Consider the following 14,950-nt stretch of genomic DNA (forward strand, 5'->3'; position numbering starts at 1 on the left):
ACAGGCTTCAGGGTCAGCTCCATCCTCTGAGGAACCTTGGAGGACGTAGGGAGTCCAGTGTAAAAGAACTGGGTAAAGAAAAGCAAAGCAGCATCATTTCTCTGAAGCAGTTGTTTTGATTTTTTAGCTTAAAAGCTAGATTTAGAATCTATCTAGATCTTCTTATCTTCTTGTCCATTTGCCCTTAAGTGACACATTAGTCCTTATATAGAAGTAATTCTTGGCCAACTAACAATATGAGGTATTCGATGTCCTACCTCCCCACACTCCCAGAAAGCCAGGAAAGTCAGAAGACACCATCAGCCCAGAGGCCACTGCACTATGTGCAGGGGAGGGTCAGCGTCAGCCCAGACTGTAAAATGTGTGCTGTGTCTTATCCGTAAGTCAAAGACCAGAGCTTTTAAAGGTATTTATTAACATAAAAATGCAGTCAAGTTATTGCTTCCTTGTTATGTTACTTCTTATTAATCATTAGCTACTGTGAGTCTTAAAACTTTATCTTAAATTAGAACTCAGATTGCTGACAAAACCTGTAAAGGAGAAACATTTCTCTGCAATCCATGGACAAGTTCTGCAAGCAAGAAGAGCTGTAATGAATCACTATTATTACTTAAATTCTGTTAACATTTTATCAAGCTTACGAAGAAGTTTTAGGAAACAAAAAGACACAGAAATTTCTTACTACCTCCAGTCCTAACAGGTGGTTTCCGACTTTTCTTCCAGAAGACAGAAAGTCATCCTAGGAGGAAACTGCACATGGATCCACAGCAAATGCACCACAGCCACAGCTTTGACAGGTAATTCATTACCTTCGGAGCTATTTGGGAATGTGCTGGTCACTCACTTGCTCGGTGCATTTGGAAATGATGCAAGATTCATGTTGATGTTATTGATCAGTCCAGGGTTTAATATATTTTTATCTGAAAAGATAACAGACATCAAAAGATTTCAGAGCAGAAATAGAGTTAAAGATAACACAGGCTATATTTTACATACAATGATTAGTAAGAGAAAGATGATAATCAGAGGCAATAATTTAAAATCAAGTTTCAAGGTTAGGGCTGGTTTTTGTAACATTCCTCTGAGGTCACAGAAATACTGCCTTAATAACATACTATTTATGCTAAGTTTTAATAAATACAATCTCACAGTGCAAGTAGAAACACTTTTGAAAAAGTGCCTGCTATACAATGGAATTCAACAATTCAAGAGAAATAGCTTGTAACAGATTGATTAAACAGTCAGTGCTTTGCTGTCATGCTCTTATGTTTCAGAACATTGTTTCACTTGTTTTCCAGGAACAGTGGAACTGACTTTCTAACACAAACCAAGTAAAATAAGCTTAAAAAACACAAATATCTTTAGACTTCTTTTTGCTGCTAACTACAGTGAAGAAACAAGTCTCATTCATCACTTTCACAAGTGAAGTCAAGATTCCTCGTTTCTAAGTCTGAGCAGGTACCATGAGCAGATAGATTCTGCATCTTTCTTTACCCACTTGAATGGAGTGCAAGAAATATGAGTATTAAAGCATTTTGAAGAAACCAAGCTCACAATGGGTTGTGAGCTGGCTGATGGCTTTTATTGTCTGCAGAAAGACTTGCGCTTCTATTGTTCCACTCAGCGCACAGGCTGACAACAGAAAAAAAGCCTCCTTGATCATGCTGAGAATGAGCTTTAATCTCACAGTTTGCCTACTCATTTATTCGGAAATGAGACTGTAATGGAACTTTATTCTTCCGCTACGATACATCCACTCACTTCTAAGTACGTCATTAAGAACAACCTTTGATAGACAATACAGAGACTGGAGTTTACCACCACCAATTCACCTTGATCCAAGTTGTTCATTTACAAGCTGCATCTGTGATCACTAGCAGGGTTAGTAAGAGAAACATTAGCTGAAGTAGGGTGAGTTAGAAAGTAAACTTGAAAATAAATTTTTATCAACTGTGAAGACCATCTTTATAAACTTCCTGGTGTGCTGGTGTGCTCATTTCTTCACTACCTTTGCATTTTAGGTAGACTATGGATTGCTGGAAGGGAGCCATAGGCCAGAGCTGGATTTATCCCACGCTGATCATCTGTGCGAATGGATTTCTCTCCACAATGAGGCCATCAGAATCTTTTCTCACTCCTTATCTAACTGGACCAGACAAAAACCTAACAATTGAAGAGGTATGTAACTATTCTCTTAAGTAATAATTACAATGCTTAAAGCATCAAGACTTAAAGCAATAACTGACGAGGAGATGAAGTGTTCAATAATAGAGGTATATTTTATTTAGAGATTCATATTTAAGATGCTACAGGAAAAGAGTATGGAGTCACCTCTTTGTAGAAGGTCAAAATTTTAAAGTCCCTACATTCTTAGGACTTTGAAACCACTTTGGTGGTTGTTTAAGAAATTGATATTTTCAGCAAAATAAGGTCAGCTCTTTCCACCTAGAACCTCAGAGGAGGGGCAACACTACGATTTATTTACACTTACTGAGAAATTGATTGCACTGACAGTGACATAGTGATTGCAAATTAATAGAAAACCAGACTTCCCCTTATGAGCTGTTAGATTCGTACCTACATTACAGGACTGTTTTATGCATTCATTAACCTGCAGAGGTCAGATTCGCATTCAAAGAGATGCACTGCAAGTTTTCTTGCTCTGTTCCTCTGTTCAGCACTGGCTGCTTCAGAAGTACACTTCCCAACAAAAGGGGATGTAGTTAACAAGTGGCTGAGTCATGGAGCTAGTTGTATAATTAGAAAACACAGGCTTGGTACACCCACATGCAGCTAATACGAAGAACAGTCATTCCTGATGTGCAGTAGCAAATATTAAGGCGGAGCCTGCTAGCATAGTGTGAACCTAAGGTTTCTTCTGAAAAAAGGTATTTGTAGTTCGGGTTGTTGGGGGGGGTTTTCCCCCCTTTTTTATTTCGTTTTTTAATCACAAAGGGAAATTTCCTCTCTTACATGAAACAGACAAATAGGATGATAGGATGGCTTAATTCTGATTTCAGCAAGAATCCTTAACTCAAAAGTGTAGTACAGATATTGGCTCTTTCAGCCAAACTCTCCTCTGGTGAGCTAATTCCCCAAGTTTCAGTCAAACACTTAAAATTCTAATTAAAGTTCAGAGAAACAGAAGAAATTACCCAGAAAGATATAGTGAACCTGCTGCTCACCATGCAACTCACTCCAGTACCAGTTCAGAAGTAAAAAGAGAACGACCTACTATTTTTCCTCCAGCATTTGAAACAATTCCTTTCTAGTCTAATTGCCTAAGCAGAGAATGAGTGATCATGAACGGATAACCCTAGCAGGTCCAGCAATTACTGGATAAGACCTCTCCAAAACAGGCAACTTGCACATCATGAAGTGAACTTCTTCTATGACTGTATCTAAGGGGATACCCACCCGGGTGTAGTCAAACTGCCTGGGCAATCACTGAGCTTTTGTGGCAACAGTTCCCAGCACCTTCCAACCTGAATGCAGACCAGTTTTAAAACAAAAAGAAATAATGTCTTTTCAGAGCATCTATGCATTGAAGGCCAACTAAACCACAGCAAAATACTGTTCCAAGACTTGCTCTGTTCTTACATGTTAAATTTGAAGAAAACATAGAAGGTGAAGATAACAGTCATACACTTGCTATGTCCAACCATAAGAGGGATGTGCATTTTTTTTTTCTAATTCTAACAAAGGAGACCAAAGGTATACAGTGACCCATGTAAAAGTTAAAACTAAATAGGCATTCATTTTCAGCTACTGTGAGGAATAGGATTTGATGCTAGACAGACTTTCCTCTGACACAAACACTGTTATAACTGTTTTAAACAGCTGCATGTCAAAATATGCCTTCTTGATAGACCTTTACTAGAATTCTTCTTTAAGCCAATCTACCTGTTTATGTAGTGGAGCCTAGCATCACTTTTGCCTGTTAAGGAATACATTTACAGTTTTGTAATTTAAGACAGTTTAAGTCTGCACAATTCACATAATTCACTGTTTCCTGTCACCACAACAATGTTCCTTCATGCCATCATCAGAAGCTTCAAAATCAATACTTAAAATGTATTTTTTAAAACATATTCCTCTTTTATTCTCTTCTCTTCTAGGTTACCAACCAGATTTTCCCAGTCTGGACATACTCCTACCTTGCACTCCTTTTCCCAGTCTTCCTGATTACAGACTACGTGCGCTACAAGCCCGTCCTCCTCCTCCAGGGCATCAGCTTCATCGTCACGTGGCTCTTGCTCCTCTTCGCACACGGAGTGGTGGCCATGCAGGTGGTGGAATTCTTCTATGGGATGGTGACAGCCACCGAGGTCGCCTATTACGCCTACATCTACAGTGTCGTCAGCACCGATCGCTATCAGAGAGTGACGAGCTATTGCAGGAGTATCACTCTTGTTGCAGCCACCATTGCGGCGGTGCTGGGGCAGCTGCTGGTTTCCTTAGCAGGTGTATCCTACTTTCACCTTAACGCCATCACTTTGGCTTCCGTGTCCCTGGCATTTGTGTGTTCCTTTTTCCTCCCAGTGCCCCAAAAGAGTATGTTCTTCCACAGGAAAGATATCTCAGAAACTCTCCCCGGACCAGATAGAGCTGTGGCTACAGTCGGCGCCGACGGGCCACCGAGCTGCCAACAGGACAAGAACTCTGTATCTGCTGACAGGGCACCGGCACCTGAGCAGCAGGCTGATAATCCCAAACCCCAGAGTCACATGCTCAGAGTACTGGTGCAGCTGGGCAGGGACCTGAGGGATTGCTACAGCTCTAGGAAACTTCTCTACTGGTCCCTGTGGTGGGCTCTGGCTACAGCAGGCTTTAACCAGGTTCTGAATTACATCCAAGTGCTGTGGGACTTCAGAGCTCCCTCTCACAGCTCTGCAGTGTACAACGGAGCTGTTGAAGCAATAGCAACTTTTTTAGGTAAGTAAAATATCATTAACAACTACTTTTAATCCATCCTGTGCTGATGGCAGTCTTCAGCAATGTCTTTGGTGCCTGTTTATCCCCTATGAGGACCAAGATCAACAGCAACAGCCTCCACTATATAACACCCAAACAGTGTGCAAAGCATGTTTTTACTGTACAACTTTTGTCAGTGGTGTCTTCAAAAATAATCCTAAAAAAAATATATAAACTTTTCCTTCTTAGGGGAGCTTCATTCCAGCAAATTGTTTTAAGAGTTTAAGTTCACAGCTGTGTTTAGACCATGAAGACCTAAGCAAGTAGTTCAAAAACCCTGTGCAATGACACCTTGTCTATTCCTCCCTCAAAAACACCTTAAGCTCAGCGGTTTAAGCATTAAAATAGCATAGTAAGAGATACATTGCTCTAGATGGTCTGTTTAGACAGTGGATTAAAGATCATTTCAGGATGAGTGCTCCTGAACAAATAGTGACTGCATCTGTATCCTGATCAACGAGTTTGGCTCTGGATATGACATACAAGAACAGGCTGAGAGAGAGGTAATTGTTTAGCCTTGAGAAAACAAGGGACCTTAAAGTGCATAAATACTTGGAAGGGGAGGAGTAAGGAGAATGGAAAGCACTGCTATTATTTAGCCTTGAGAAAACAAGTGACCTTATTAATGTGCATAAAGGCTTGAAGGAAAGGAGTAAAGAGGACAGAGCCAGACTCTTCAGTGACAGGACAAGAGGCAAGGGGCACAAATTTAAACAAAGTTCTATTTAAACAAACAAGAACATTTTTATTGTAAGGGTGATTTAACACTGGAACAGGTTGGCCAGAGGTGTGGACTCTCCATCCTTGAAGATGTTCAAAACCTAGACACCATCATAGGCAGCTTGCTCTAGTTGATCCTGCTTTTTAAGCAGGGCTAGGTGATCTTCAGAGGTGTCTCCCAAGCTCAGTCATCCTGATTCTCAGTACAGTTACTTGGTCCATGCAAATGACATTCCTCTTTGGGCACAGAACAGAAGGTATATGGGTAAAGTGCAACTTCATCTAAATAGCTGTGCAGTACCAATAGACCCTCATTTTGAAGCTCACATTTACACAGCTATGTCTCCTCCTTCATACCAGGAGCCTTATCTCACATTTCTACACGGAACTGTCAGTTTACTTTTCCTGCAATCAGCATGAAAATGCATTTTATTGAAGCTACTCTAATACTCAAGACTACTGGTTTGAGCAGTATTCCTAAGGGCTTTGTTGCTTTTACACCCTCTGGCACTTGATACTATTTCAGAGTACAGAAAGCACTCACAGTACTAGGAACCTCTGGTTACAGCAGTGATGGACCAAAGGAGTAGGCCTCCTATGATTTTTTGAATTCTGATGAATAGCACATACAACCAGCAACTGAAGTCCAATTTTGCACTAGTATGCTAGCCCACCTGAAAACATCTGGGCAAGAAGTCCTCTCTGGACTCCAGTAACTCACAGCTGTATAACCTGCCTGGACCAGACTTCTTTTTGCATTTAAGCTACTAACCTCAACATATCATGTTTCAAAGAGCTTTCATAACCTACAGGAGCCTCTGTGCTAAAGGAGCATAAAAAAACCCACTAGAGGGATAACCTTCTTACAGTAGTAGAAGGTATTTCTCCCCATTGAGATGGGGAGAAAAGTAAACCTCATCATTATTGCAGAGATTTAAAAAAAAAAAAATAAAAAAAATCAAGGCACTGGAGTTTGTATATAACCATATTGCACTCAAGGAAGGGTTTTTACTATATGTCATGGTCAATAAGGCACTGACAGGTGCAGTTCATAAGATTTTTCATCAGAAACTGAAAAGACGCTTTCATGAAAAAAGGAGGCATGAAGGAGTGCAACAGATTTTCATCAAGATCTTCACATGAAGGAACTAAACTCCATTATGCATATTTTGGCAGAAAATGCTTGGTGGGATTGTTCTTCTCCTTGCTCAGTTGTCAAAAAATGGAGTAACAATAGACTGTACACTGCTGCCTCTAGCCTTAGGCACGAGACACTTTCCTAGAGTACTTCAGTCTGTGAAGGCTCTGAAAGCAAGGAGAAAAAACCCAAACAGAAGACTCCCACACCACTAACAGAAAGTATAGGCCACACCATTATCAAAGCCCATTGTGACCATAACAGTCTCAAGAGCTCCTGGCATGATCCATTTACACAGCTATGCAATGGCTCTAGAAGGATGATAACATTTCAGAGTTTTAATTATTACTTTAAAATTCTTAGGTTCAGCAACATCCATGGCAGTTGGATGTATCAAAGTAAACTGGGACCTTTCTGGAGAACTGACTTTGGGAATTTTCTCTGCAATGGATGCTGGTTCTCTGTTTCTCATGCACTTTATTGACAACATTTGGGCATGTTATGCTGGTTACCTTGCATTTAAAGCATGCTATATGTTCCTTATAACAATAGCAACGTAAGTATAATACACAACTGTTCTAATTAAGTTGCTTTAAATCACTGGCACATTTTTAAATTTATCAAAATTTTACTGTAAGTTTCCCTAGATATAAGATTTTTAAATAGGTCATGACAACAGAACGTATTATTTCTAGCTTATATGCTTAAAATTATGACCTACCCATTACAATAGGTTACTCCAAGTCAGAAACTACCTTATTCTGCATTTAGATGTTCAATGATCTATGTACAAGTATTCTCTAAATGATCAAATAAACAAGGCCTTTATTTATCAAAAACATCCACTCAAATAAGATAAGTAAGATGCACAAGAGTGCCAAAGACAGAAAAACAAGGGATTTCTGCTAAAATGAAGCTGATAAAGCTTAATAGCCAAGACTGAAGAGGCTTTATCCTTTGAAGAACCCACTGTGCACATTAAATTATTCCCAAACTTCCTCTTGTAATTAAATTGCAAATGTCCTTGTTCTCCATAGGTTAGTTAACCCGTACGTTAATTTTCAGGTTTCAGATTGCTGTCAATCTAAGCATGGAGCGTTATGCTTTGATGTTTGGCTTCAACAACTTTGTTGCACTGGTGATTCAAACAATTTTAACTGTTGTTGTAGTAGATTCAAAAGGTCTGGGCCTGGATATCAGCACCCAGGTAAGTTACATTACTCACACTGCTCTCACTTCCCCTACTCTCCTCCAAGAGGGTTCTACTCCAAGATTAGCCTTTGGGAAGACACCAGGTAATGTGCTAGCTTAGGACAGTTACTCACTTGAAAAACAGGTTCAAGTGAACTAGCAGTAACTATTACAACCTACTTGTCCTCTAGTCCTGCCAAATTTGCATTTCTGCAATAATTTTAAAAGTATTTTCATAGAGTGGAAGGGAAATATCACCACTCAGGGTTGTTTTGGATTTTTTTTTTTTTTTTTATTTAAAGGCTTACTAAGTTTATTGTCAAAATACCCTGAACAGAAGCAAGCAGCAAACTGCAAGGCAATCTATGGGTCTATTACCAGGGTAATTCTAAGTTACATAGTTTCACTGGACGCCCCTTTGAATTAGTGTAATTTTGAAAATTAACTAATCTCATGATTCCCCATTAAATTTTTAAATTTAAAGTTTCAATTTACATACTGAATGAGGTTCAAGTCTCTAGCTTTCACCTTTTCAGAGAGGAGCCAGAAAGTGCAGGGCTGCTGTCCTCCTCCCTTACTGAGGTGGGGAGGGGAAGCACATAACACAGTATTCTCTCCCCATCTTTTTACAACTGCACACTTCATACAGTATTAAGTCAAGCAGCTAGATTTCTTGAATCCTTTCAAGATGGGATCATTTTGGGGCATGGGTGACACAGAAGGGAAGGCAGCAGTGGAGGGACACCTCTCAAGTTACTGTCTAACAGCAAAAGCTGTTTTTGACTCTTCCTCCTCCTCCTTCCCCATCTCCATTTCCCAGTTTCTCATTTATGGCAGCTACTTTACATTCATATCTGGAATTTTCCTGATTAGAAGCATATACACCATTATCTCCATCAAATGCAGAAATACCAGTGGGGCTGGTGAAAGCACTAATCATTAACAGCAGAGACAAAAGGAATGGTTGCAAGCAGCAGTGCAGAAGTCTGCATCATCTGAACAATGAATTAGGAGAAACACACTGCTCAATCAAGCAAGACTGGTCAATAGTGAAACAGGCTGTTTAAGAGTCTACAGCATAAAGAGCTTTGTCAACAGGATGATGCATTTTGCCCATTTTCTTCACCAGTAGTTTAATAGCAAACAATCCTCAAACAATCTTCTATTTCAACTCAAATTTAGTGATCTGACACCAAAATATCTATTAATGCTCAGTGAGCACAAGTACATACAGATGCCTGAACCTCACAACAGCTTATAGAACACAACCTTTGAACTTTCACTTCTGAGTGAGTCAATTATAGGCAATTTAGCCATAGACATAAGACCTTCAAACATTCCTGGGGAATCTAAAGAAGCAGTTGCCCCATAGCAGCACGATGATCTGTTGGAAAGCTTGCCACAGAAGACTCTTGAAAACTTAAAGACTTTTTCAACTGGAAGTTGTGACACATTTTTAAAGCAAGATAACAAACAGCATAAACCATTTTTTTTTCCAAAAAACAGTACTTCTGGATGTTCAGAGGTGGATTACTACAATGCTATGTAGCACAGCAATACTGCCACTTTAGTTTACAAATGGCCAAATGCAGTCTTTTCAGATTCCACACAGACAATGGACTCAAATCTGAAGTTACAGGACTGTAAGGAAAACATATTATATACAGGTAAACTGCTACTGATGCAGTGACAGCTTTACTGTGAGTTTGTACAAATCCAACACACTAACCTTCCCTTTGAGCGTCTGCCTCGATAAGCACGTGCATTATGTCTGACAACTGCCATGATCCACACACACTTATCTTTGAAACCAGAAGAGCTCCTGAACTAACTACTTCTTTTTAAGCCATGAGGAGACCCTTCAATTTCTATACAAGGCAGTCTTAAAAAACACAACTAAAAGTTTAGATATAACTAAAGCTAATTCGGGAATATTCTTTCAACTGTGTTCAGTAGTGTCCACTTTGGGTTAAACTATATCAGACAGCAGCAAATTCCATTGTGTTCCTTCACCACAATTTACAGATTTGCCAAGAGTCAGAGTAACTGATGATTCCCCCAATTCAGCAATCAAGAAAGTAAAAGTCAGTCATTCCTTAAAAAATACTTTTAAAAGCTGTTTGAGCTTGCCTTTATGCCCCAGTGAGGTTTCACTTCAAGAGAGCAGAATACTTGCATCATATTCTTAGTTCTCTTTCAGGAATCCCAACTAATTTGAAAAGGATGAAATTTAATTTCTTGCCTCAGCATTTGTTTCAACCTGTGCTTGGGAGTTCGCAGCCATTAAATAACTTTGAACTGCAGTACCTGGGCATCACATTGGCCTTGTAGAACTCAGGATGTACCTCTTACAGCATCATTTTACACACAAAAGAGCTGACATATTAGGATTAAAAGTGTTAATCTAGAAGATCTCCAAATTAATTTCTGTACAAGAGTTAAAGTTATCATGTGAAGTGCTTTCATGTTAAAGCAGAGAAGATACTGAAAAACTAGTGCAAGTATAGCTTTTTGGCAGCTATGCTAGTGGCATGAGCAATTGCATGAACTGCAGAGATTTCTAAAGCGAAGACATTTATAATCATGGGTGAAGAATTTTGTAAATACAGCTATTTTAAAAATCTAATCAACAAAACAGCTATGGTGTCAGTTTCTGCTCAATATAAAGGAGACTCAAAACAATACAAGATCTTCAACTACTTGTCTGGAGTTCAACAAACTTAAAATTAGTGAACATACACTAAACAGACATGGCTGTGTATAGGAAGTTATGAAAAATAAGGTATTCCACTATTTCTGCAGCATAATCTAAAATTACATGCCTTGCATACTTAAGTGAATTTCAGTATCTCTTAGCAGTTATCAGCTTCATTTGGATCAGAGCAATTTCAACAGATGCCAATCTCACTAGCCCTTGTCCCAAGCTTAGTTTAAATCAGTTTAGGTGACGAGAGCACAGGATTGTTCCCCTTCCACAAAGCTGTTCATCTCATTGATCAGACATTTGATTTGGTCAAGTTCTCTGCAATAAGCATGTTTAAGTGTTCCACAAGTCTTTCTGAACCTTTGCAGTTGCCCACTCTCTACTGCATTTATGTGTTACTATCCCCAAACAGGTAAGAACTACGGCTATTTATACTATGCTAACAGTGGTGAAAGCAAGGGCATCACTAACATCTTGGAAACCCTCAACTGCTGAGGATTTTTTTAGTGAGTTTCCAGAGAATCTTGGGAATTAAACTATACACCATACCCCATCCAGCAGTCCTCATCAGAAAGAAAAGACAGACTTCATATCTGTTTTAACGTTAAATATGCCAACAGGACAAAACCAGACATTTAAGTGAGGAATGCTAGTATAAAGCTGCCTGTCCCCTGCTTTGGGATCTCCAAAGCTTCAAAAAAAAAAAAAAAAAAAAAGATACAGAAATTACTACCCCCACCACAGGCAGGCAACAGAAGTCAAAAGTCCTGGTGTAAAGGCATTTTTACGAGCAACGGTAACTTCTAGCTACCCTAGAAATAAGCATATCTAACATTCAAACAGTCAATTACAAATGAAATGTCTTTTTTGACAAAATCTAAATGAAATAAATTTGAATTAAATGAATTTTCACTTTTGTCTCAAATGGGCTTGCACATCCTTTTCTCAAAAATCAATCTGATCTTATTTATTCCTGTTATCTTGAAAGCTGTTAGAATTTTATTCTCCAGCTGGTCACAAATCTTTTCTTAAGCTTGCAGTTTATGTATTCATGATATATTTACGTTATTTGCTTAGTTCCACTATTACACTTGAACTCAAGCCAAGTTATCTCTGTGTTTAAAACACCACCACCAACTACTCTGGTGCAGAATTATATTTTTCTTGAACCTTCTTACTATTGCAGACTAGACAAGCCAGACTTTTGTCCTCCCTCTACAGGTTCCATTCTAGTATGGCAGGAAACATTCCAGTAAATAAAGAGATAATTGATTAATATAATATTCCACAGGAGGACTTACTAATATACATCTTTTTTAATAAAAAGAGTGCTACTACATCTGTGGCACCTTGGCCTGCTATTACACATACTGTTCTGGTCACAATTAAGGCTACCCATAATTGCGTGTCTTTTGCAGCTGACCATTTATCGAGTAACTACCCTCCTCAGTGCTTCCAGTGTCCTTCATTACACAGCTATTCTGTCAACATAATCCAAGTTAACTTAACATTTTCCTGGTCGGTCGGTCACTTCACTTGAGCTAGAACAGCAAGCTTAATCACAAGGACACAAAGAAACCTATCGAAGTGAGGCATGTGAAAATTTTAAGCTTAACTCACCTTGAAGCATATTACTTTTGGTAACTCATCTGTGTATGACTCACAATATGTACATTTTAACCCAATAAAATGTTACTGCACAGAAATAATGCTACACAATTGTTTTTTCTAATATTTATTTTTCACCTGCAAACTGTAGCAAAACAAGATCAGCTTTATTATGCAGACAGGTATCCCTCTAACATTAGAGATTTAGGCATGTATAAATAGAAGAGCTCTTAGGAAAGGAAAACATTTTGAGAAATGAACAAACCTTCAATTTAACTTCATGACTTCCAATACCAATGGTTAAAATGATGTAGCTCATTCATTCCAAGAGATACAACAGCACCTTAAAGTGGCTGATCTATTTCCCAGTAACATTTTTCACATAACAATGTGTTAAAGTTACAAATACTGATATGCACAAATAGCTATTTTCTAAGAAAAATATGTACAGTACTGCAGCATAATGAATGTGGTATCTGCAATAACTTATTAGCCAATTTTAATATACATGATACCGCTACTTTTCACCTGCCAGTTCACAGGTTCAAGGATGTTACCACAGCCCTCTGTTTTGCACGTTATTACCTGGTGGGGGTGTTGATTTTCTTGGGTTTTGTGTATTTTTTTTTTTTTTTAATTTTTTTAAAGGTACATAATGCAGGCTTTTATTTTTACTTCTTAAAGACTTCTTTTGTGTTTAAAGCTAATATCAGTGAAACAAGACAACAGTGCAAGAGGCGCAGAGATGTTATGTGACCACATAAGAGTTCTTTTGGGTAAAGTGTCTATAAGGCTATAAGAAAGGATTGGTTGATGAGCTTCCTGTTGGAAATTGTCCTGTTGGTGCACCAGCCTGGGGGAAGATGAAAGAAGAAAGATAAGACAAATTTTTACAATTTTTTTTCTATATTGTAAATCATAAATAGAGGATATATAAAAAAGAAAACAACCTATTAGTAAGTATTTCTCTTATGCTGCTGTCTTTTTTGGTGGTTCTACGAAGTTATGCTACTGTAAGAGCATGGTATACAGGTACCTCTTGATTTGGGCAGCCTTACAAATGTCGTGTCATCATAATACTGAATTGCATTTAGGAGATTCACATGCTGCCTTCCCTTATTTGAAGAAAAAAAATATCTTTGTGTGTCTCTAAACTGTTACAGATTATTCCTCTTCAGACATACAGAAGTTATCAAAATCATGCAACAACTCACTTACCATAAAAGGGTTACTAGATACTCCAACAGCTGCAACTTGTCCAAAAGGAGTTACTACAGGCTTCGCCTGTCCAAATGCAGCAAAACTTGCTCCTTGGAAAGATAAATGAGAAGTATTATTACTGGTAACCTATCTTCAAAGAGTTATTTGCTGCAGCTCCCACACAAAAATAAGTGGAAGCTTGGACTGCACAATCAGCAGCACTGATCCTACTTAAACACTATAGGGAATGTAAGTGTAAAAACAAAATATGGCTGGGCTTTTTGTTTGGTTTCAACTGTTTGGAACTAATCAATTTCCAATTTCTACATATGCACTTTTTTCAACTTTATCATTTAAATTTAGGGAGAAAGTACTTTCCAATTTTCTCTTGCCTGTGTTCTATGAAGTTAGAGAAAGTGTTACAATTTGTTGCAGACACTTCAAAAATTAAGACAAAACAATCCTTCTTGCATAAAAACCCTTTAAACCTGGGAATACTTATAATTTTAGTATCAGATTATGGTAAAATTTCAGTTGTGTCATTGCACACATTCAAGTCAGAAAGCTCAACTACAGAGCCAAAACACAAGTATGGGAACCCCTCATCAATATTATCATTGAGTTTATATAGAAGTAAATATGCACCTATTATTGCTAACTTACAGACAGATCATTTTCTCCGTGTTTCTGATTTAAACAAGATTATCTAAAACGTTTAGACCTACCATTTGGCTGCTGAGCAAAAGCAGTCTGTTGAGGGAAAGCTGCCTGGGTTGGGAACGTGGGCTGCTGGAAGTTGCCACTAAAACTAGTAGGAAGACTGTAGGAGGCAGGAGTTCCAAATCCTGCAGGCATGCTCATGGATGCAGTACCAAATGTTGCTGCTGGTAGGCAAAAAATACCATTCAATTATTTGTAAGAAATCGCTTTTTTCATCAGACAAATTACTACAATGCCATGTTAAGAAAAGTCTCCTAATGCCTCAGTGACCATACAGAAGTTACGTTCAACTTCTACAGCCACTGAACTGATTTGTTGACTTGGATCACCACCAAGTAGGTGCATAATTTACTTTTGCACTTTAAAATGAATAAAATCATTTAAAATATACTAGATCCAGCACATTCAGACATACTTTCTGAAAAGGAAATTATTTTTTACATTCTCTACATTATCATATACTTCCCCCCAAGTTTTTCTGGTAAAAGTCTGTACACATCAGAAGCAAGCACTTTCAGGCAGCATAAGCCCCTCTGTTTTTCTACTTCTGAGAAAAGCATGAAAGGATCTTCCTATTTCAAGCTGCATTACAGAAAGTTACAAGTCAAAAAAAAAAAAATCATAAGGGATACATGCATCCCCTCTCTCTTCATCCCATCTTTAATGTCACTTTAAAGGAAATTCTCACCATGCAC

The 14,950-nt window shown here is 38.4% G+C and overlaps 2 protein-coding genes across 12 annotated transcripts in view; one reads left to right on the forward strand and one right to left on the reverse strand.

The window, feature by feature from the left end:
* The first annotated feature begins 745 nt into the window (after positions 1 to 745).
* Positions 746 to 9,484, forward strand: LOC141947038 (thiamine transporter 2-like). The gene is made up of 7 exons (XM_074877654.1): positions 746 to 797; positions 1,299 to 1,458; positions 2,022 to 2,178; positions 4,119 to 4,935; positions 7,196 to 7,388; positions 7,898 to 8,039; positions 8,844 to 9,484. The coding sequence occupies exons 3-7, from the start codon at positions 2,029 to 2,031 to the stop codon at positions 8,964 to 8,966; spliced, it is 1,425 nt and encodes a 474-aa protein (XP_074733755.1). The 5' UTR covers positions 746 to 797; positions 1,299 to 1,458; positions 2,022 to 2,028; the 3' UTR covers positions 8,967 to 9,484.
* A 2,962-nt stretch (positions 9,485 to 12,446) lies between these two features.
* Positions 12,447 to 14,950, reverse strand: part of AGFG1 (ArfGAP with FG repeats 1) — a 35,533-nt gene continuing 33,029 nt past the window's right edge. For 9 of the 11 annotated variants that reach the window (XM_074877651.1, XM_074877650.1, XM_074877644.1 and 6 more), the window contains 3 exons: positions 14,261 to 14,419; positions 13,554 to 13,645; positions 12,447 to 13,188 (listed from right to left, as the gene is read on the reverse strand). In XM_074877651.1, coding sequence (XP_074733752.1) covers positions 13,129 to 13,188; positions 13,554 to 13,645; positions 14,261 to 14,419 — 311 coding nt within the window. In that variant the 3' untranslated portion in view covers positions 12,447 to 13,128. The remainder of the gene's footprint in view (positions 13,189 to 13,553; positions 13,646 to 14,260; positions 14,420 to 14,950) is intronic. The other 2 variants (XM_074877643.1, XM_074877646.1) reach the window with 1 other exon arrangement.

This window comes from Strix uralensis, chromosome 9 (assembly GCF_047716275.1).
Source record: "Strix uralensis isolate ZFMK-TIS-50842 chromosome 9, bStrUra1, whole genome shotgun sequence".
Taxonomy (NCBI): Eukaryota; Metazoa; Chordata; class Aves; order Strigiformes; family Strigidae; genus Strix; species Strix uralensis.

Coding starts and splice junctions, on each gene's coding strand:
- LOC141947038 (XM_074877654.1), top strand. CDS start 2,029: ATGGATTGCTGGAAGGGAGCCATAGGCCAGAGCTGGATTTATCCCACG. Junction 2,179..4,118: donor AAAACCTAACAATTGAAGAG/GTATGTAACTAT, acceptor CTTCTCTTCTAG/GTTACCAACCAGATTTTCCC. Junction 7,389..7,897: donor TTCCTTATAACAATAGCAAC/GTAAGTATAATA, acceptor GTTAATTTTCAG/GTTTCAGATTGCTGTCAATC.